Source organism: Doryrhamphus excisus, chromosome 20, assembly GCF_030265055.1.
Source record: "Doryrhamphus excisus isolate RoL2022-K1 chromosome 20, RoL_Dexc_1.0, whole genome shotgun sequence".
Lineage (NCBI taxonomy): Eukaryota > Metazoa > Chordata > Actinopteri > Syngnathiformes > Syngnathidae > Doryrhamphus > Doryrhamphus excisus.
Window position 1 is genome coordinate 14,561,093 of NC_080485.1, and position 23,917 is coordinate 14,585,009.

Here is a 23,917-nt window from a genome sequence, read left to right on the forward strand (position 1 = left end):
CGCGATAACCACTTGACAACCGTGCAGCTACTGATGCTTTTAAAAACGTATTTGAACAGGTTTAAAATGATATGCTCTGAAAATATTCAATTTATTAATATTGACTCCTACTAAAAAATTCACTTATCACGCAAGTCTGGAACCAATTAACCACGATATACGAGGGACGACCATATATGGTGTCCCTCATTACCACTTGATGGAGCCTACGTTTGAAAATACTGGATGGGGTTTCCCAGTTTACCAAAACTCTCATACATCATTGACGTGCTGTACAATCACACACGCTACTGTAAGTAATGAAAAACGTTCATTGGATTACGACTTAATGTGACGTCATATGTGACGTCAGCCAGTGCGTCTGCTGCTATTTTTTTTTCTTCCAGCCAAAACAATCTATTTTTAAAACAGGGGGGTTGCACCCTTCTGTGATGCGCTGACAGGAAAGACATCATCAGAAGTAGCAACACACACACACACACACACACACACACACACAAGAAGCTTGAAGCATTTTTGCTTTTCCGGGATGCCTTTCGCGTCAGTGCGTATTTGCGCATGAGTCCACCCAGCTGCGGTTTTGCGCATTTCCATTTATCGCTAAAACATGCATCGGACTCCGGTGTGTGGAGTCGCTATGACGGCCGGCAGCGGATCTATGGGTGCTTTTATGGAAAGAGTGGATATCTGAGGAGGCAACACCATGCACGCCGTGGACGTAGCTGCTTCCGTGTTGCTCTCCGCCATCATTGTGGTGTCGCTGCTGTCCAATCTTCTGGTGCTGATCTGCTTCCTCTACAACCCGGAGATCCGCAAGCAGGTCCCGGCTCTTTTCATACTCAACTTGACCTTCTGCAACCTGTTGCAGAGTGTCTCCAACATGCCGCTCACTTTGGTGGAGCTCCTCACAGAGGAGCACCGCAGGAGCCACGCAGCAGGAGGAGGAGGTTTCTGTCAAATCGTAGGCTTCCTGGACACTTTCCTCACCACAAATTCCATGCTGACAATGGCGGCTCTCAGCATCGACCGGTGGGTGGCGGTGGTCTTCCCGCTGAGCTACCACTCCAGGATAAGGCACCGGGACGCGGTGATGGCGCTGGGATACACTTGGGCGCACTCGCTGTGCTTCTCCACCGCCGCCTCCTGCCGCTCATGGGTGGGTTACCACCAGCTTTACGCGTCGTGTACCCTCCGGGGCGTCAGGGCAAAGGCCGGGGGGTTGAACTTTGTTATCTTCACCGTGGCTCTCCACACCTTCACCTTCCTTCTCGCCTTGGTGGCGATGTGTGTGACCTACCTGAAGGTGCTCAAAGTGGCCAGGTTCCACTGCAAGCGCATCGACGTGATCACCATGCAGACCTTGTTGCTGCTTGTGGACATTCACCCCAGGTAAAAGCACCTTTGGTGATGAAATGAGATGTTATGTTATATGGGAATTATTACATCAAAAGTTTGGAGACACTTCTTCATGCTTCTCAATGGCAAGGTGTCTTCAAACTTTTGATGGATTTCAAAAATTATTTGATGTCCATACTTGTAATATAGTTGTATTATTCAACAAGGCCTGCCATTGGCTGGTGACCAGTCCAGGATGTACCCCGCCTCTAGCTCGAAGTCAGCTGGGATAGGCTCCAGCCTACCGCCACAACCCTATAGTGAGGGCATAGAAGACGGATGGATGGATGAATATTCAACAAGGCCTGCCATTGGCTGGCGACCACTCCAGTCCAGGGTGTACCCCATCTCTCGCCCGAAGTTAGCTGGGATAGGCTCCAGCACCCCCGCGACCCTAAGCGTTAGAAAATGAATGAATGAATTTGATGTTGATACTTGTAATATAGTTGTATTATTCAACAAGGCCTGCCATTGGCTGGCGACCAGTCCAGGATGTACCCCGCCTCTAGCCCGAAGTCAGCTGGGATAGGCTCCAGCACCCCCGCGACCCTAAGTGGTAGAAAATGAATGAATGGATTTGATGTCGATACTTGTAATATAGTTGTATTATTCAACAAGGCCTGCCATTGGCTGGCGACTAGTCCAGGTGTACCCCGCCTCTAGCCCGAAGTCAGCTGGGATAGGCTCCAGCATACCGCAGCGACCCTATAGTGAGGATAAATGGCATAGAAGACAGCTGGATGGATGAATATTTAACAAAGCCTGCCATTGGCTGACGACCAGTCCAGGATGTACCACGCCTCTAGCCTGAAGCCACCTGGGATAGGCTCCAGCATACCGCCGCGACCCTATAGTGAGGATAAACAGCATAGAAGACAAATGGATGGATGAATATTCAACAAGCCCTGCCATTGGCTGGCGACCAGTATAGGTGTACCCCGCCTCTAGCCCGAAGTCAGCTGGGATAGGCTCCAGCATACCGCAGCGACTCTAAAGTGAGGATAAACGGCACAGAAAATGGATGGATTGATGAATATTCAACAAGGCCTGCCATTGGCTGGCAACCAGTCCAGGTTGTACCCCGCCTCTCGCCCGAAGTCAGCTGGGATAGGTTCCAGCATACCGCCACAACCCTACAGTGAGGATAACGGGCATAGAAGATGGATGGATGGATGAATATTCAACAAGTCCTGCCATTGGCTGGCGACCAGTATAGGTGTACCACGCCTCTTGCCCGAAGTCAGCTGGGATAGGCTCCAGCATACCGCAGCGACTCTTAAGTGAGTATAAACGGCACAGAAGACGGATGGATGGATCAATATTCAACAAGGCCTGCCATTGGCTGGCGACCAGTCCAGGGTGTACCCCGCCTCTCGCCTGAAGTCAGCTGGGATAGGCTCCAGCATACCGCAGCGACTCTAAAGTGAGGATAAACGGCACAGAAGACAGATGGATTGATGAATATTCAACAAGGCCTGCCATTGGCTAGCGACCGGTCCAGGGTGTACCCCGCCTCTAGCCCAAAGTCAGCTGGGATAGGCTCCAGCATACCCCAAAGACCCTATAGTGAGGATGAATGGCATAGAAGACGGATGGATAGATGGATGAATATTCAACAACAGAACTACACTGATTTGTTTTCCAGGTGACAACACTTGTTGCTAGGCAGATTCTGGGACTCGATGCCAACTTCTTTATGCAGAGGCCAATAGAAATGCCCTTTTTCAGCAGTGTGAATGTCAAACTACAGTAGACACAAACAGCAAATTAAAAAGTTGCAGCACTTGCCGGTTGACCGTCCAGTTTTGTCATCTGGCCATTAAACCCCAAATTTCCCAGCATTCCTTGCTTCATGACATGACTCTATGATGCATGTTTTTCTTGGCAGTGTGCGCCAGAAATGCTTGGATGAACAGAAACGAAGGAGGCAGAGGGCCACCAACAAGATCAGCACATTCATCGGCACGTTTGTGGTGTGCTTCACCCCGTATGTCATCACCAGGTGAGCATGCGTCCTTATAGTAGGGGGTTATTTATGCTAATAGATGGGCGGATGTGTGGATATTTGTTGGATTTTTATTTATTTTTTGGGTCTTAATTTGCCAAGAAAACACATTTATGATGTACAGTAAAATTAAAAATGTAATTAAATAAAAAAAATGTCTAACCTATTAGTAATTAGTAATTTTAGCATATATAAAAATATAATAATAATAATAATATTAAGGAATGGGGCTGCACGGCGATAAAGTGGTTAGCGCTCAGGCCTCACAGCTAGGAGACCCAAGTTCAATCCCAAATGATCAAATCAAATTGTCCATAGGTATGAATGTGAGTGTGAATGGTTGTTTGTCTATATGTGCCCTGTGATTGGCTGGCCACCAGTCCAGGGTGTACCCTGCCTCTCGCCCAAAGACAGCTGGGATAGGCTCCAGCATAAACAACACAAAAATGGTTGTTTTACATGAAAATAACAATTTATTTACTAATATAACACCATTAACTATTTACAAATTTCACATTTGGAACTGAGACCCGGGTTCAATTCCACCCTCGGCCATCTCTGTGTGGAGTTAGCATGTTCTACACGTGCACGCGTGGGTTTTCTCCGGGTACTCCGGTTTCCTCCCACATTCCAAAAACATGCTAGGTTAATTAGCGACTCCAAATTGTCCATAGGTATGAATGTGAGTGTGAATGGTTGTTTGTCTATATGTGCCCTGTGATTGGCTGGCCACCAGTCCAGGGTGTACCCCGCCTTACGCCCGAAGACAGCTGGGATAGGCTCCAGCACCCCCGCGACCCTCGTGAGGAAAAGCGGTAGAAAATGAATGAATGAATGAATAACAATATTAAGGAATGGGGCTGCACGGCGGTCAAGTGGTTAGCGCGCAGGCCTCACAGCTAGGAGACCCAAGTTCAATCCCAAATGATCAAATCAAATTGTCCATAGGTATGAATGTGAGTGTGAATGGTTGTTTGTCTATATGTGCCCTGTGATTGGCTGGCCACCAGTCCTGGGTGTACCCCGACTCTTTCCTGAAGACAGCTGGGATAGGCTCCAGCACCCCCCCCCCAGCGATCCTTGTGAGGATAAGCGGTAGTAAATGAATGAATGATAAGGAATGAATGAAGCAATACCCTGTAATTAACCAAAACATCTAAAAAAAAAAATCGGATAAAAATGATTTTAAAAATTCAAAAGCAAGGGTGTTCAAACTGCGGCCCGGGGAAAACCAAAAACACAACAGCAGAAACAGCTGTAATTTTACCAGAATAATGTCATAATATTAAAAAATCTTAGTAGCGTTTCAACGATATCACAAATCAACGTGACCCTTGCATCCTTGCATTTTTTTCAGCATGCTAACCTCGCTGGGAAAAGGTTGAAAATTCCAACATTTCTGCACTAGAAATGGTTCAAAGTGACCTTCCATGAAGGTTTCCATAGCCACGGACAAAGGTTCCCTGTAGGGCTCAATGATAATTAATGTGAATGTCGACCAAAGTTAACCGAGACTGAATCAACAGCGCCCCTGCTGGTATCAACCCAGAACTGCATTGAGAATTCTTCTGAATTGGTTAATCATTGCTTATCATCCATCCCGTCTCGCAGCCATTAAAATGACTTATTTAAGGAGGATTTCTTTCGTATTCCGTCATCTGAATGCCAATGTTGACAATCAGACATCACTCTTCTCGCTCATCGATTCTGTTGACTCTTAATCCCGGCCGACGAGCCTCCCTCCGCAAGTGTGGAGATGAGAGTCGTAGGCAGTGCCGAGAAAGCAAATGAGTGCGCTCTCATTAGTATTTCGCCCCATGCATTAGCGTCGCCGACCTGTGACAAGCTGCTAGATCCGTGGGATGGAAATAGCCGCACGGTGGCACGGAGGAGGATCCGTGTAATTAAGAGGACAGATTAGCCACCAAACAATGCTTTTGGTTGTTACTTTCACTTCGACACCAAGTGGGCTTGACATTTCCAGGCACCGAGATGACATTTCCGTGAAAATCGGCGCCGCCGGGAAGCTCATTTGCGTCTTCCACTGCGATTAAATCGATCTTACAACTGACTGCTTTTTTTCCCCTCTCATCATGTTTGACTTTTCCATCTCTGTCTTTGAGGTAGAATTGTAGAGCTCTTCACCACGGAGCCCATCAACCCTCACTGGGGGGTGCTGTCCAAATGTTTGGTCTACAGCAAAGCAGCCGGCGACCCCTTTGTGTACTCGCTGCTGCGACACCAGTACAGGAAAACCTGCAGCCTCCTGGCTCATAAAGTCCTCCACAGGAGTCAGAGGGACTCATTCTCCCCCGGGCCGGATGGGAACGCCAAGAGAAATGACATCCAAGAGGCCACCAACGCCCCCGGAGAGCATACGAGCATCCGGCAACAAGCCATCGCTTGTCCGATGAGGCAGAAACCATGATTGTATTCGTTCCTACTGAGAGCGTCTTGGTGTTTGCTTTTGAGGTCCAACGAGTGAAATATGATAATTTATTATGTTCATGTATTACTGTTTGATGCCGACTTGGCTCGGCGCTATTCTTTTTGTTACTGACCATTTCCCACAGGCTGTTTCTAGTGCCTGGTTCAAGAGTTGATATCATGATGTACTCGAACCCGCTGCTGGTTTCTTATTGGAAAATATATGTTGAGAAATTAGAAAAAAATACATAAAATATGTATTTTTTGGGCTGCACAGTGTTGAAGTGGTTAGCACGCAGGCCTCGCAGCTAGGAGACTCAAGTTCAATCCCACCCTCCGCCATCTCTGTGTGGAGTTTCACTAACCGGGAAATGTAGGCGAACTGATGCCCAATTTTTTTTTACTTATGCTAGCATTGTTTCTCATTTATTGCTGTTAATTGGTTCCAGACTTGGCTGCACGGTGGTCGAGTGGTTAGCACGCAGGCCTCGCAGCTAGGAGACTCAAGTTCAATTCCACCCTTGGCCATCTCTGTGTGGAGTTTCACTAACCGGGAAATTTAGACGAACTGATGCCCAATTTTTTTTTACTTATGCTAGCATTGTTTCTCATTTATTGCTGTTAATTGGTTCCAGACTTGGCTGCACGGTGGTCGAGTGGTTAGCACGCAGGCCTCGCAGCTAGGAGACTCAAGTTCAATTCCACCCTTGGCCATCTCTGTGTGGAGTTTCACTAACCGGGAAATTTAGACGAACTGATGCCCAATTTTTTTTTACTTATGCTAGCATTGTTTCTCATTTATTGCTGTTAATTGGTTCCAGACTTGGCTGCACGGTGGTCGAGTGGTTAGAATGAATGAATGAACTAATAATCAACAATATTCAACCACAAAACAGCAATCATTCAAGTAAATTATTATTACTAGTATTAGCCTGCTTATTGGCTTGCTTATTAGCCTGCTTTTGCCCTATTATATGAAATTTGTCAGATTTTTTTGGTAAAAAAAAAAAAAACACAATATAAATAAAAACAATAAAAAATATCAAATTATTTAGGGGGCTTAGGAACATTTTAGGGGGCTGAAGCCCCCTTAAAATAACTTAAAAATAACCCTGCTTTTATTATTTCTATTATGAAATTTGTCAGATTTTTTTGTAAAAAAAAAAAAATTATAGAAAAAAATCTAAAAAAAATATTAAATTATTTAGGGGGACTTAAAAACATTTTAGGGGGGCCGCCTAATGATGCCACTGAAGTTCAGTATCTTACCCAAGAATACTTCAACATGATCACAACTGGGCGGAGTATCGAACCCACAACCTTCAAGTTTGGAGACGACCACTCCACCAACGGAGCATCATCATACTTCTTCTTCTGATTATTACTACTAGTACTACTAGTACTACTAGTAGTAGTAGTAGTAGGCTAGTATTAGCCTGCTTATTGGTTTGCTTATTAGCCTATTTTGCCCTATTATATTAAATTTGTCAGAGATTTTTTTTGTTAAAAAAAATCAATTAAAAAAATAAAATAAAATAAAAAATCTATTGAAAAATCAATTAAAAATTATTAAAAAATCAATTAAAAATTAAAAAAAAATCTATTAAAAAATCAATTAAAAATATCAAATTAAGTCCCCCCTAAAGCCTCCCTAAAATAGGCCTAATGACGCCACTGCTTCCAAATGATGTCAGTTATTATCTGAAACATGAAAAAAAATATGATTTGTTTTCCAGACGGCCAACAAATTGGAGATCCGTGCTTTTCATGTGCTTTGCGTTCCATGTATGGCGTCACTCACAGGAAGCTGGAGCATTACCGTTACTAGTTAAACACGACTCGTGGGATCGCACTAAAACATCCCAACTGGATGTGCTGATTAAAATTGAAGCATAACCTCAATGAAAATCCCCCCCTGGCCGGATTAGACATGCTGTATGTGTTCGTGTGGGGGGGGGATAATGTAAAATGTGATGGCGATTAGGGACGGTATAGCGCATTGCGAATGACATAGGTTTGTATTATTATTATTATTATTATTATTATTATTATTATTATTATTATTATTATTATTATTATTATTATTATTATTATTATTATTTAATAATAATAATAATAATAATAATAATAATAATAATAATTATTATTATTATTATTATTATTATTATTATTATTATTATTATTATTATTATTATTATTATTATTATTATTAATATTATGGAGCTGTCTGGCATAGGAGTTCCAAGTGCCTTTCAGACAATGACTTTTATTGGCGTGTAGTTTTAGCAGCTCTATGTAAGGTTGGCCAAACGGGATCCAGCCATGTGCAATTGACGTTCTACCTCATGCCACATTTAGTGTGACATTAGGTGTGCAAAAACAAAGACTCAGTATTGGTAGCGCTGACGATGAGTTCAGGGTGTTATGTATCAAGGAGCGGTGTGGCAATGAAGCATTTAAGTTGCGTTTATCTTTGTATTTTTACCAAACTGTCCATGAGATGTGGAAAAATGTTTCAATAAATGCTGTGTAATGTGACGTTTTTGGATGTGTATGTTTATTTTATTGTATTTTATTTTCGGGTCCCAAGCAGGGAGGCCCAGCCTCTCGCCCAAAGACAGCTGGGATAGGCTCCAGCAACCCCCCTCCCACGACCCTCGTGAGGATAAGTGGTAGAAAATGAATGAATGAATTCTAACAGTCCGTCTGGAATTATTAGTCTAATTTTATTTGTAAAAGTGTCATACTATCAGCTACCAGGGGTGGGTAAACTACGGCCCGGGGGCCACATGCGGCCCACCAAGCGTTTGAATCCGGCCCGCCAGTTACTTATTAGTATTTAAAGTTTTAACATGATGTCTTATTCAGTAAAGAAATAAAAAACTGTAAAATTAAATTTTAAAAAATTTAAAAATTGTGTTTTTTTATTTTTAATTTTTTTTTAGTTTTTTCTTTTTATAATGTTATAACTCTGACCCCATTTATTCTAGTTAAAAAATAAATAAATATTTGAACTTTTTTCTTTCGATTCAGTAAAAAAATGTAAAATTAAATTTTGTACTTTGAGGGAAATGAGAACATCATTTCCCTCCCATTTATTCTAGTTTAAAAATAAATAAATATTTGAACTTTTTTCTTTAGATTCAGTAAAAAAAATGTAAAATTAAATTTTGTACTTTGAGGGAAATGAGAACATCATTTCCCTCAAACTATGAAATTTAATTTTACAAATTAAAAAATTTAAAATTAAATTTTGTACTTTGAGGGAAATGAGAATATCATTTCCCTCAAACTATGAAATTTAATTTTACATTTTTTTTTACTGAATCTAAAGAAAAAAGTTCAAATATTTATTTATTTATTTATTTAACTAGAATAAATGGGTCCAGAGTCATAATATTACAAAAAGAAAATTTACCAAGAAAATTTAGGAAGAAAGTTGAAATATTTGGAAAATTAAACAGCGGTAGAAAAAAAAACAATTTTTTCTTCTTTTTTTTTTTTACTGAATAAGACATCATGTTAAAAGTTGAAATACTCCAAAAGTAACTGGCGGGCCGGATTCAAACACTTGGTTGGCCGAATGTGGCCCGCGGGCCGTAGTTTACCCACCCCTGGTATAGAACATATTCCCTTCCCAAAAGCACATAACACCTTTTACTCTCCCACACTGATGATAAAAGAAAGGGAATAATGAATAGTCTTTGAGGAAGTCTTCCACCCACCTCCACTGCTGCTGATGCTGCTGATGACGATGATGATGCTGCTGATGATGATGATGATGTGGCAGCAGAACAAAGACGTTTCATAAAGCGATAACAAGCTCTCTGGATTGCCGAGCTGCTAAAAGGGAGAGTGAGAAAAAAAGAAAGATCTGAGGAAGATGCCAGCACTTTGAACTTCCATCATGGTGCGCATCAAGGTGCGCCTTTCACGTTCCCCGTGGAAGCGGGTGTGCAAGATGCGGCAAAGAAAACAACGTAATGGATGTGTCACTTATACGGCCCGTGTCTTTTTATTTTTGCAACCAAGGAGAAGTGAAGGCTGGCACTTCCTGATAAATCGTGGGAATGTCGGAGGCAAATGTCACGGTACTCCCGAAGGGCCTCCGGGCAGACAGCCATTACGGAGATCATAAAAGATCTTCTATTTCTGTTCAGGAATGCTTGTTTTTGCTGGAGGCTGTTTTTTTGTCGTATTTTTACATCCTTGTAGGCTTTTAGGCATCTTCCAATCAAAAGCGTTTCAACGTCAGCGTGTTTTTTTTAAGGTTTGCGATGACAATAATTCATTTGTCAAGCGCTCTGTTGTTGAATACAACTTGATTAGAACACTGCAAGCAAAAAGAAAACAAAAAAGAACCCTGCATAAACCACCCCCCGCCCCCCCCCATAGCGCAAGAACAGAAGTTTTTTTCCCACCATATTGAAAAATGAAAAGATGCAAGGGCCAATTTGATTTATGCATATATTTTAATTTCAATATTTGTGATCAATGAGAACGTGTTTTATTAGTCCTAACTTTGCTTTTTTTTTTTTTTACCAGTTTCTTCCGCTGTTTAATTTTAAAAATATTTCAACTTTCTTTCTAAATTTTTTGGGTAAATTTTCTTTTTGTAATATTATGACTCTGACCCCATTTCTGCTATTTAAAAAATGTATATATATTTGAACTTTTTTCTTTAGATACTGTATTGTTGCAAATTTTCTTTTTATTATGATTATTTTTCCCCAACCTAAAATTCCAGATATTATTCTCATAAAAATTGTTTAAAAAAGTGATTTTTTTTGCAATAATGTGACTTTATTTTCTTAATATTTTGATATTTTATGTATTTATAATATTATTTTATAATATTATTATATATATATATATATATATTATATATATATATATATTATATATTATTATATTATTATAATATATATATATATAATATATAGAATATAATATATATATATAATATATATTATTATATTATTATATTATATATATAATTAAAATTAATTATTAAAAATTATTTGAATATGTATATATTATATTATATATTAGATATTATATAAATTATTATTTGAAATTTTCTTTAGATACAGCAAATGTTGTTTTTATTATGAATATATTTCCCCAACCTAATATTCCAGATATTATTCTCATAAAAATTGTAAAAAAAAAGTGATTTTTCTTGCCATAATGTGACTTTATTTTCTTAATATTTTGATATTTTACATATTTATAATATTATTTTATCATATTTTTATTCTCATAAAACTACAGCCATTTTTTCCATTTAATTAAAAATAATAAAACAATTTTAAATATAACATATATATATATAACATATATAATATATATAACATAAATAATACAGAAAATAATAACTATATATAATATAAAATAAAAAATATATAATAATAAATAAATAAATAATGTATTTAAAAAACATTTTAAAAACTTACATTATATTAAGAAAGCAGGAAGTGAACAAATGTAACAGTTACTGATTGTAAAAGTACCAGATGGAGGGGTAGGATTTAATAAGCTTTGCTTCTTCCTACTCCTTTTGGACATGTGGAACTGTGAACTGATTATGTGATGCATTCAATTGTAATCTGATGCATGTTCAAATGAAATTAAACCATTACCATTACTTTATTTGTGTAAAGAAGACACTGCAGCCCAATAAAAACTAGCAGCGGGCCACCCTTTGGACACCCCTGCTCTATAATAACATCCATAGTCTATAGAAGGGCATCTTTCTGCTCTAAATCAACAGCAGGCTGTGACATCCTTTTTCATTACTTTTCTGTCATCCGCATGGAAGGCTATGTGAGATAAAAAGCATCCTGACATGAGACACCCATCAGACAATAATTGAGACCAGAGAGAGGCGGACATCTTGACTGACACACACACTTTTAAAAGGTGTTAAAAGCCAGATAAGCCTGGAAGGTAAAAAGCATCCGAGGATCTGAGAGGGACGAATATAGAATGGCGCAGCGGGGACGACCAATGGCTCCTTTTTTTTTTTTTTTTGTTTGTCTTGTTTTCTTTCATCAACAGCAAGCATACAATGTGGGCAGATTACAGGCCGCCATTGGGGAGGGATTGGGAATCTATCAAAGAGAAAGACCAACCGCTGGCTTTTTGTTTCAGTCGGGCCTGGAGCACAGAGCTTAGCAAAAATCCATCAGAACGGTTTGATTAGAAGACGTCTCGTCGCTGAAAGGAGGGCGGCGCTCGGATGTGAATAAGAAGCGCCGGGAGGTCAAATGAACGATTCAGTCGGGCTGCTGTGAAAACGACAATTACTAATCGTTGGGAGAAGACTTCAAGTGTGCAGAGCGGATGTCGGACAGGAAATCCGGGCTTTATTTAGTTTATTATTTTTATTTGTTTTATATTATAACAAATAAAAATATATATATATATAATATAATAAAATATTATTATATTATATTATATATTTTTGGTGTTTTTTGTTTTTTCATGACAAATAAAAAATAAAATAAAATATAATAAAATATTATTATATCATATTTTTTATTAGTTTTTTTAACAAATAAAAAATAAAATACAATATAATAAAATCTTATTATATCATATTTTTATTGGGTTTTTTTTAACAAATAAAAAATAAAATACAATATAATAAAATATTATTATATCTTATTTTTTATTTGTTATATTTATATTTATATTTATATTTATATTTATATTTATATTTATATTTATATTTATATTTATATTTATATTTATATTTATATTTATATTTATATTTATATTTATATTTATATTTATTATGTTATTTATTTTATATTTCAAACCATATAAAGCATTGATTTTAGCTCATCAGATTGTGTTGTTCAACTCATTTGTGGACCCTGGTTTGATCTCCAGGGGCACAATAATTTGTGCCCGACCAAATCTGCCTAGCAACACACTATTTTTACCGTTAAAATGCTACATCGGTACATGATTTCATCATATTTTTCTATTTATAGAGAGAAAAAACAAGCTATTGAGCCCCAAGATGGACAGGGGCACAATAATTTGTGCCCTACCAAATCTGCCTAGCAACACACTGTTTTTACCATTAAAATGCTACATCGGTACATGATTTCATTGTATTTTTCTATTTATGAAGAAAAAAACAACCTAAATAATATGCTGAGGTAGTACCTTGTTACCTCCATATATTTTCTAAATATTTTAAATTTCTTCCTAAATTTTCTTGGTAAATTTTCATTTTGTAATATTATGTCTTTGACCCCATTTATGCTATTTAAAAAAATGTATATATATTTGAACTTTTTTCTTTAGATACAGTATCATTTCCCACTTTTCCCCAAGCTAAAATTTCAGATATTATTCTAAAAAAATTGTGACTTTATTTTCTTAATATTTTGATTTTATTCTCATAAAACTACAGCTACTTTTTTCAATTTCTGTTGTTTTTATAATTTTCTAAATATTTCCACTTTCTTCCTTTTTTTTTAATTTTGACTCTTTTTGTCATAATGTGACTTTATTTTCTTAATATTTTGATTTTATTTTCATAAAACTACAGCTATTTTTTCCATTTTCTGCTGCTTTATAATTTTCTAAATATTTAAACTTCCTTTTTATTCTCTCTAAATTTTCTAATTAATATTGTAATATTTTGACTTTATTCCCATAATAAAATGCGATTTTTTTTCTTTAAATTTGTTGATGATACGGACCCCAGGAAGACTATTTTTTTGCCATGTATGTACTTTCATCCAGAGTCCTACGCATCTGAAGTGCACACAATCACAAAACTACCTCTCCTTGTCACTTTGGTCCACCTTTGACAATCGTGAAGACGGCTGGCCATCAATTCCGCCCGGCGACGGCCAATCAGCCGAGCTTGATGACTATTTCTCTCGCCTCATGATCATCCGCCAATCAGCTTATAAATGCCAGAGCTCTCGCCAACCGCTGGGTAACAATCAGCAGACAATCGTCCTCGCTCAGTGACCCCGAGAGGGAAAATGGCGCCTTAACAGAAGTCTCAAATGACAAACTCCGTTGAGTCCCGTGTAGTTAAAGTGCAGATCAGGGATGATGAGTTTTAGGTCTCAGGTCACAAGATCTGAACGTTAATCAACACCTTTGCAATCTTACTAGCCAAAAACACGATATATGAAAACTACACATTAATTATGTTTTCATCTCTCGAAGGGAAATGATTGTGTGCCAATCTGGATAATCAGGAAAATTACCACCACGACTATGAGCATCAAACCCCTGGTGCCCTCCAGGCCGCCCCTTTTGGATGGAATCGCACTTAATGCATCATTTCTACACTCATCAGCCTCTCATTACATCTTACACAAGAACTAGCTAAATAACAGGTTCGCTTTTGATTGACACAGCTCTTCATTTATTAATAGAAGTTTATTATTGTGCAGCGGAACCTTGGTTAGCGTCATCGGTTTCGCCCAGAAAGTCCGACCAAACAGATGTTTTCCATAAGGAATCATGTCAATTCGACGAGGAATCTTAACTCAAATGTTTAAGATGGAGAAAGACAAAAAGAAAAATCAGAGTGTTTGAGAAAAAAATGTAAAATTCACACGTTAAAAAAGTCATAAATTTACAAGAAAAAGTAATTAATTAACGATTAAAAAGTCATAATATTATGAGAATAAGGTGTAAAAAAATGTACAAAAAATGGGCAAATTTACGATATTAAGTTGCAAATTTACGACTATATCCTCATAATATTACAAGAAAAAAGTGGTACATTTTTAAGAAAAAATGTACATAAAATTATGAGAATAAAGTGGTAAGTCTACCAAAAAATAATAAATTAACGATTAAAAGTAGGAAAATTTACAGGAAAAAAGTCGTAAATTTCCGATATTAAGTTGTAAATTTACTGCATTATTGGTTACAAGAAAAACGTTGTCATATGATGAGAATAAGTTTGTAAATGTATAAGGAAAATTGTAAATTTACTTATCATATAAGTAAAATAAAATTTAAATTTAATTATTAAAAATAATTTATATAAAATAAAATAAATAAAAAATTATATAAAATAAAATTTAATTATCGTAAATTTACGATAATAATATCGTAATATTACAAAACTATGGTCGTAAATTAGCCAGAAAAAACGTTAAAATTAAAAAGTTGTGAATTAAAAACATATAATATTACGAGAATACAGATAAAGTGGTACATTTCTGAGAAAATGTGTACATTTCAGAGAAAAAAAATGAGAATAAAATGGTAAATTTACAAAAAAAAAGTAATAAAATAACGAGAAAAAGGTCCCGATAATATGAGAATAAGGCTGTAAATTTACGACAACAAAGTTGCAAATGTACCACATATTATGAGAAGTGGTAAATGGCGGTAAGTGGTACATTTTCAAGAATAAAGTGGTAAAATTATGGTAAAAAAAAAGGTGTACAAGCACGGGTTTTAAGCCAATTCAAGAATGCAATAATACGTTTTTTTAATGAATGTAATTGTACTTTACAAAAGACTTTTTGTGATACCTGTTCCGTTCAAGTTGACCTGTATGCAAACGTAACTCAGAATTACTACGCTGGTCGGGTACCTGAATGTGTCACGGCAGCCCTTTAGCTTCGGGAGTCGTTGTATCCACACGGACTTTGATGCTATAAATAACTGTGTGCGTCTACAAACGTGAGTAACTCTTATATTCACTTCTTTTTAATATTAGACGCCGTTTGATTTGTATCATTGTGTTCTTTAGTGTCATGTGCTTTTTACATCCAACCACCAAGCTATTTGCTAACTGCCTGGCTAGTTAGCCTTGTTAGCATCGCCACCGGATGTGGTGCTGTTCACGTTGCTAACTAATGTGCGCTGTCGTAGGCCTTGTGCTTATGTTTAGTTTCGCTAGTTAGCCTTGTTAGCATCGCCACCGGATGTGGTGATGTTAATGATACCAACTAATGTGTACTGTAGTAGGCCTTGTGCTTATGTTTAGTCTCGCTAGCTAGCCTTGTTAGCATCGCCACCGGATGTGGTGATGTTAATGATACTAACTAATGTGTACTGTAGTAGGCCTTGTGCTTATGTTTAGTTTCGCTAGCTAGCCTTGTTAGCATCGCCGCCGGATGTGTTGCTGTTAATGATACTAACTAATGTGTACTGTAGTAGGCATTGTGCTTATGTTTAGTTTCATTGTATCCACTTTATAAGCTCATAATTGTTTATGCTCACTAGCATTGTCTTGTGTGCTTGTTCCCTCTTAGAAAACCACACACACACGCACTTACACCCTCTGACATACTAGCATCCCGCCATGCACGCCCGCCTAGCTGTGTCACGTGGCTATAAATAAATAAAAGAAGACATCAATGTGAATGTGGACAATTCCTCCTTGCTACTGAGCTCACCTTTACACAATTGCTGTCCTGACCCGACACCCTGGAGTGATTTCTGACCAGTACCACACCCAATGAATTTAATTCCCTTAATTCAGTCCTGATTGACCGATTGTCTTTTTTTTTTCATGTGTCTTCCTCCCGTAAGACGTCATCGTCCCTCCACAGGAAGGCGGTGTTGTTTAGCACAGCGGCCAGCTTCCTGTTAAAAGGTTGGTAAAACTCCCGAAGGAGATTCCTGGTGGACGGCAGCATGGGGCCGAGGTTCCTGTCGCCTAACCGCCGGGCATTGGACGGCGGGTTTTTAGTCAGCTCAGCCGCCACTTTTGGAGATACAGGAGCTAAGGAGAAAAGGAGAAATAATTTGACAGTATAGTTCTCTTGTTAGATGTTAATGCTAGGGCTGTCAAAAGCTAATGTGCTAATAATTGATTGGAGCCCGGCTTAATACCGTAACCTTTGACCTACATGCATTCAGAAAGGAGAACACACTCTCCAACGTCCCCTGAAGGTTTGCAGAGTAGTCCTCCAGGCGGAGAACCAAGATCTGCTCCCTGGGGAAAACGTTCAACCAGTCCAGCAGGTAAACAACGTAGAGCCCCGGGTTTAGATGCACCTGTGGGGATAAAGGAAACACTTTGAATCATTCACAGAGCACAAAAAGCTACGGAAGCCTGTCTGAAAAATATTCCAATGGTAAGTCATCACTTTGAGATAAAAACTCAAAATTATGTAATTACTAAAAAGTCATAATTGTGTGATACAGAAGTCATAATATGATATAAAGTCATAATTACGATTTCAAGTCATAATTTTGAGACAATAAATTAGCATTATGAGATAAAAAAGTCATAATTGTGAGATAAAAAACTCAAAATTGTGAGATAAGGAAATCATAATTCTCATATAAAATAATTTTGACACAAAAAAATTACATTATGAGATACAAAGTCATAATTATGAGATAACAAAGTCAGAATTACGGTATACAGTCATAATTATGATATACAAAACAATAAAAATGAGATAAAAGTCATAAGTATGTGATAAGGAAGTCATAATTATGAAGTCTTAATTATGAGATTAAAAACTCCAAATTATTACATAAAAAGTCATAATTATGAGATAACAAAGTCAGAATTACGATATAGTCAATTTTGAGACCAAAAATTAACATTATGAGATAAATAAGTATGATTATGAGATACAAAACAATAGAAATGAGATAAAAAGTCATAATTATGTGATAAGGAAGTCATAATTATAATATGAAGTCTTAATTATGAGATAAAAAGTGATAATTATGAGATAAAAACTCAAAATTATTACATAAAAAGTTATAATTATGAGCTGACAAAGTCAGAATTACGGTATAAATTAATAATTTGGGGATCAACAGTATGAGATAAAAAGTCATAATTACAATACAAAGTCTTAATTATGAGATAAAACGTCATAATTATGAGATAAAACATCATAATTATGAGATAAAAACTCAACATTATTACATAAAAGTAATAATTATGAGATAAAGTCAGAATTACAATAAAGTCATAATTTTATGACCAAAAATTAACATTATTAGATTTAAAGTCATAGTTATGAGATACAAAATAATAAAAAAGATAAAAAGTCATAATTATGTGATAGGGAAGTCATAATTATAATATGAAGTCTTAATTATGAGATAAAAAGTCATAATTATGAGATAAGAAAGCAAGTCTTTCGTAAAGAAGTCAGCACATGCTCAGTTTGTACCTCATAATTTTGACTTTTTATCTCAATTATTAGTTTTAAACTCAGAAATATGACTTGTTATAATTTCATAATTTGGACTTTTTATCTGATAATTATAAATTACCTTTTTTTTCGGTGCCGGCAATGGGCACCCAGTCCTTCTCCTTTTTCTATGTCATGTCAGAGTGCAGATGACGCTAAATATTATTTATAAGTATTTATTTCAAGTTGAAACACTGGACTGTAAATATGCTCAAGCGGTACCGAGAGTCTAAATCCGCAAGGGGGCGCCGTTGCTCATGAGTAGCCAGTGACAAGAGTGTGTGAAGTAAAGGGCTGTTGCACAGTATGCTATTCAAATGTAGAGGCTGTGTAAAAACATAAGAAACATACATGCATTGATTTGGCCAGGCTGGGGCTGTACACACAGGTCCGAAGAGACTTCCCCAAAAGACAGGACTGGAAGAGCTGCACAGCTTCTACGACCTTCTGATGGAAGTCCTCAGCTGACTTGTTTACTGTCTTCATGAAATTGAAATACAGGTAGTCGGAATACAGCCTGAAGAAGAGGAGCAGAGATTGTCAGACAGTACATTTAACATGAGCATCTACCTGCTGGTCCAACCTCTCTGTCGGATCTCGTAGTATCGTGATGATTTTGGCACCAGGCTGAATCAGGTGGATGAAGTCCTGGACCAGGAAAGGGGGTTCTGTCTCCTCCTCTTTGCCGCTGAGATAGAACCACACTTGGTTGTCCCACATGGTGGATGCACTGGCTTCGCCTTTGAACGACAATGCAGTGGTCACATTTAGAACAGGCAGGTGAAACTCCACTGGCACACCAATAAGGTGCCTAGTGGCGTGCAGTGGCTCAAACTGCCTCCCAACTGGCTCGTGGTGGCCCGTAAAATTGAATTTGGCGGCAAGAAAATTGAAAAATGTTTAAAATCTTTGTCGCGCCAATTGCTTGATGCAAGTGTTCACCAAGTGGAACCAAATGTCACAAACAATCCACCTATTGGAATCCAGTGGAATGTAATGGCGCGAGCCAAGTTGCGCCAATGATGCTAGGAGTCCACTGGGTCAGCGCCAGTTCGCGCCATTTCACGCCATTTCGCGGCAATGCCATCTGCTCTGGCGCCCAATGTCACCAATAAGGTGCCTAGTGGCATGCAGTGGCTCCAACTGCCTCCCAACTGGCTCGTGGTGGCCCGTAAAATTGAGTTTGGCGGCAAGAATATTTAAAAATGTTTAAAATCTTCGTCGCGCCAATTGCTTGATGCAAGTGTCCACCAAGTGGAACCAAATGTCACAAACAATCCACCTATTGGAATCCAGTGGAATGTAATGGCGCGAGCCAAGTTGCGCCAATGATGCGGAGGATCAGGAGTCCACTGGGCCAGCGCCAGTTCGCACCAGTTCGCGCCAGTTCGTGCCAGTTCGCGCCAGTTCGCGGCAATGCAATCTGCTGTGGCGCCCAATGTCACCAATAAGGTGCCTAGTGGCATGCATTGGCTCCAACTGTCAGTTTGCCGAATAACAACAACATGGCAACAGGCCGAGCGAACATTAATTCGGCTACAGGCCAATCACATAATCTTCGGCACTAACTGGCACCAACTGGCTCCGGCCCAGTAGACTCTTAGCATAAGCAACAGCATAACAAGCAGTTCTGATTGATTGATGGATGTTCAGTCAAAGTGACAAAGATCACACGTTCGTCCACACAAAGCCACGTTCACCTGTGTTCACCTGTTATGAGCTGCAGAGGGGACGACTTTCCGCTGCTTGATGCTTGGATTTTTTGGGCTGCCAAGTCAAACAGATCCAGGTAGTCTTCCACTGGGGAACTTTTCATGAAGAACTTTTGGTAGTTGATGTAACCTGGATTACATCAGAAGACCCAAAGCAGAGACAGGAATTTGACATCATGAAATATAAGTCTTAAAACCGGCTGCATGGTAGTCGAGTGGTTAGCGCTCAGACCTCACAGCTAGGAGACCCGAGTTCAATCCCACCCTCGACCGTGGATTTTCTGCGGGTACTCCGGTTTCCTCCCAGATTCCAAAAACATGCTTGGTTAATTGGCGACTACAAATTGTCCATAGGTATGAATGTGAGTGTGAATGGTTGTTTGTCTATATGTGCCCTGTGATTGGCTGGCCACCAGTCCAGGGTGTACCCCGACTCTCGCCCGAAGACAGCTGGGATAGGCTCCAGCACACCCCACGACCCTCGTGATGATAAGCGGTAGAAAATGAATGAATGAAAGTCTAAAACCGGTTGAACGCTGGTCAAGTGGTTAGCATGCAGACCTTGCATTCAATCCCACCCTCGGCTGTGGGTTTTCTCCGGGTACTCTGGTTTCCTCCCAGATTCCAAAAACATGCTCGGTTAATTGGCGACTCCAAATTGTGAGTGTGAATGGTTGTTTGTCTACATGTGCCCTGTGATTGGCTGGCCACCAGTCCAGGGTGTACCCCGCCTCTTGCCCGAAGATAGCTGGGATAGACTCCAGCACCCCCGGGACCCTCGTGAGGATAAGCGGTAGAAAATGAATGAATGAATGCTAACCAAAGAACTGTATGGAATCTACATTGCCAGTATGGGGACCAATTATGCTCGGCCCTTTGTATTGAGTTGTGAGATCTTCCAGAATCTGCACCTATTCCTTGGAAAAGTTAAGGTTTTATGATAGCCACAGTTGAAATCTAGTTTATTTCCAATGATAACCGTCACATGTCTTGATGCCTTACCAAAGCGTTTCCTGGTCCACCAGTGCGGCTCCTTCATGACCAGAAAATTGAGCTCGGGATGCTGCGTCAGCCTGAAGAACAAGTCTGTCGTGCCGCACTTGGGTTGGCCGACGATGTAAAAATAAGGCAGGCAGCGAAGGCGGAGAAGTTTTCCGTCTTGTCGGTGCAGCTGCTGGCGGAAGTTGGACCGTAGCGTTTCACACGTGTTGCTGAAGCTCTTGGAATACATGGCGAAGTAGTTATTCCTGTACGGATCATCAGTGGTTTTTCCCGAAAACTCCTCATACCAACAAGGGCTTTTGATCCCTGGCAGGAAGCTGCGTGGAATCACAGAGAACAACTGTGGACAAAATGAGAATCATAATGTTAGATTTCATAAAAACAGGATGAACTATAGTGACTTACATGAGGGTCCGTCTTGATGATGTCCTTCTCATCAGGAAGCTTCCTGGGTGGATACTCTAATTTGGACTGGATCCTCCTCACCAGCTTCTTCATGTCTACTGAAGTCTTTTGTGAGGAGACCTCTACCACCGTTGTCGTCGCTGCTGTCGTTGTTGTCGTTGCTGTGCTGTTGGTGGTCGGGACGTTGACAACGTGATGCTGAAAGGGCGGAGGGGTCAGCAGTGGTTTCTTGTCCCACATCAGGGCGTAGGAAGCCATGATGATGAAGGTCAGAGTCAAACCCAGCAAGAAGATAGTTTGGACTTTGGACAAATCCACTCTGGCTGACTTGACGTGGACATTTCCTGCTGTACTTGTGGGCCTGGTGTCCAAATGTGTCCTGAATAGTGTTTTGACTGTATGGCTGTAGGAGACAGACGGGGGGTCCAACTGGGTGCTCCCGTTATCCTTAAATCCCGATATTGACATGTTGACATGAAGTTGGGAGAAGCTCATTGGCTGGCCTTACGTCCTTCAGTCATTCTGTAGATTGGAAGCACTTTGTCAAGTCACCTTTGTCACCTTTCAAGATCACTGTCATCCACTCTAAGCGTACCCCAACAATGGACAGCGATAGAAAGTATTGCTCTTTTGAACTCATATTGTTTTGAGAAGCCAAACTTTTAATTGGCCCCACCAACTCACCAGAACTACGTTCCGACCAGTGGAGGGGGGTAAGTCACAACTGATGCACTACACTGCTGAAGGGGAAGTCATCAGCTTCCTGTCAAACAATCCAACTATTCAGCTGCGGAGACCCCATTACCTTAGCCCTTTCTGAAGGAATGAAGACTCTCACCAAAATGAACAAGGTCAAGTTCTCACGAGCGAACCATAACAACAGCAACAACAGCTGCAAAAAACACGAGGAAGGAGGAAGAGAGGAAGAGCTCAAGAGAGGAAGTCGGTTGCATCGGATGCGGCTGGAGGGACCCAGCAGAGGTGGATAAACCTGCGTTTCATTCAGGTTTTCAGTTAATAATGTGAGAAGACTATAAAGCATATTGGCTTTGTTTGGCTTAAAATTTTCATTTTCATTTTGTAAAACATTGGTGGCTTCTAATATAGCGAGTAGTACATTTAAACATTTACACTGCATGTATGTGATCGGTATCGGAGTATTTCAGTCATGGATTATCGGTATCGGCAGCATAAAATCCTGATCAGAAAATCCCTAATAATAATAACTTTTAATTTATAAAATAATATAAAAATGTAAATAAATAAGTTAAGCGCAAGTTAAATAAATAGAAAAATAGAAAAATTTTAAAATAGAAAAATATAAATTTATAAAATCATAATTAAATGGGACGAAGAAGTAAAAAAACAAACCAAAGTGATTTAGTCTCTTCTTTTTTGTTACTCTCTTAATAGGCAAACATAGAAAAAGCCAAGAACATTCTTACATTTGTGCTACCCAACAGAGGTATTTGAACCCAGCCTACACGCCCATGAAGCAGTCATGCTAACCACTACTCCACCCATTATTCAAGCATTTCAATTTTAATCTATGGTTATCCGGCTATTATTTTTCCATGTCGCTAATCCTCACTGGGGTCGTGAGGGTATGCTGGAGCCTACAACTGACTCTGGGTGAGATAGCAGGGCACGTAATTAAGCTAATTGCTTCTCCGGTTTGAGAATCAATAAACAGATATAATTGAAATTCAGTTTTTTGGCTTTTTTTGCGCTAGTCATTAATTAAATTTGTCAAAAAAACATAATGTAACATGCTAGCATACATAGCGTCTCATGTCGGATAAAAATAAGCATTGAAAATAATCATTGAAATAGATGACAGAAATGACATTATTAAACAAACAATGATGATGTGTTTAGCGAGTAATCAAAAAACTTACAGTGGCGTTGAGCGCTCAGCTGGCCAGACATGATCAATCAAGTGCATGTTGAGCGTGGAGCGTCTTGATGAGTCTGACAAACGTTGTTCAGTAGTTAGCCAGCATGAATGAATGAATAGCCTGCACGATGCTAGAACAGGTTTGCTTTAGAACAGCTTAGTTTGGTATCTCCTGCTGTTCAAGTAGCATTGTATCGTTAAATGTATGATTAAAACCACCCAACGCAACACCTTATTGGTTGGCCACCGTCCAGTGGGACCGGCGTTATGAATCTACGCTTGTATGATGCAAGAAAGACTTTTTAGTCGTTTAGCAACCCTAAATTGCTAGGTGTTTATCTTCTGCGGATAATTGAACTGCACCTTTTGGTAATGAGCCAATGCCAGGGTTGAGTCAGGGTTTTCGCTCCTTTCACCCCAGTCACTGTTTTTGTGTCCTTGGGCAAGGCACTGCTCACACTGGTGCAGACTTGGCAGCAATGTTTTTCGTCCGTGTAACCTAGAGCGGCTGTGACTACGGACGTAGAGAATCACCAACAGTGTCTAAATGAGGAGTCTAAATGAATAATGGCTTCCGTGATTATTATGAATCGCTGCTATTTTTATTTTACTGCGTTGTTACTCATCAGGACTTGAGCAGCAGCATTCTTTTCTTTTCTTCAGTTTTACAGCTCGTTGAAGAGCCCGGTGAGAAAGTTGTTACAGTAGTCCAGTCTGCCAGAGACGGAAAGGCAAGGATTATTCATTCATTCATTCATTTTCTACCGTTTATCCTCACGAGGGTCGTGGGGGGTGCTGCAGCCTATTCCAGCTGTCTTCAGGCGAGAGGCTGGTGGCCAGCCAATCACAGGGCACATATAGACAAACAACCATTCACACTCACATTCATACCTATGGACAATTTGGA

At 39.3% G+C, this 23,917-nt stretch overlaps 2 protein-coding genes across 4 annotated transcripts; one reads left to right on the top strand and one right to left on the bottom strand.

Moving 5' to 3' along the window:
• The first annotated feature begins 424 nt into the window (after window positions 1-424).
• On the top strand, window positions 425-7,832 carry LOC131107974 (G-protein coupled receptor 26-like). Its single transcript, XM_058058517.1, has 3 exons — window positions 425-1,389; window positions 3,284-3,397; window positions 5,528-7,832. The coding sequence occupies exons 1-3, from the start codon at window positions 704-706 to the stop codon at window positions 5,826-5,828; spliced, it is 1,101 nt and encodes a 366-aa protein (XP_057914500.1). The 5' UTR covers window positions 425-703; the 3' UTR covers window positions 5,829-7,832.
• A 1,750-nt stretch (window positions 7,833-9,582) lies between these two features.
• On the bottom strand, window positions 9,583-23,816 carry LOC131107945 (carbohydrate sulfotransferase 15-like). 3 transcript variants are annotated; one of them, XR_009120366.1, is made up of 8 exons: window positions 21,114-23,816; window positions 20,709-21,048; window positions 19,705-19,836; window positions 18,578-18,734; window positions 18,346-18,511; window positions 16,684-16,831; window positions 16,228-16,556; window positions 9,583-9,667 (listed from the first exon to the last, which is right to left on the bottom strand). XR_009120366.1 is itself a non-coding variant. In XM_058058471.1 (8 exons), the coding sequence occupies exons 2-8, from the start codon at window positions 21,606-21,608 to the stop codon at window positions 16,342-16,344; spliced, it is 1,653 nt and encodes a 550-aa protein (XP_057914454.1). In that variant the 5' UTR covers window positions 21,609-21,635; window positions 23,012-23,816; the 3' UTR covers window positions 15,051-16,341. The 3 variants fall into 3 exon arrangements, 1 of the variants encoding a protein (XP_057914454.1); XR_009120367.1 differs by having other exon boundaries at window positions 9,583-9,670; XM_058058471.1 differs by lacking the exon at window positions 9,583-9,667 and having other exon boundaries at window positions 15,051-16,556; window positions 21,114-21,635; window positions 23,012-23,816.
• Between the last annotated feature and the right edge of the window lie 101 nt (window positions 23,817-23,917).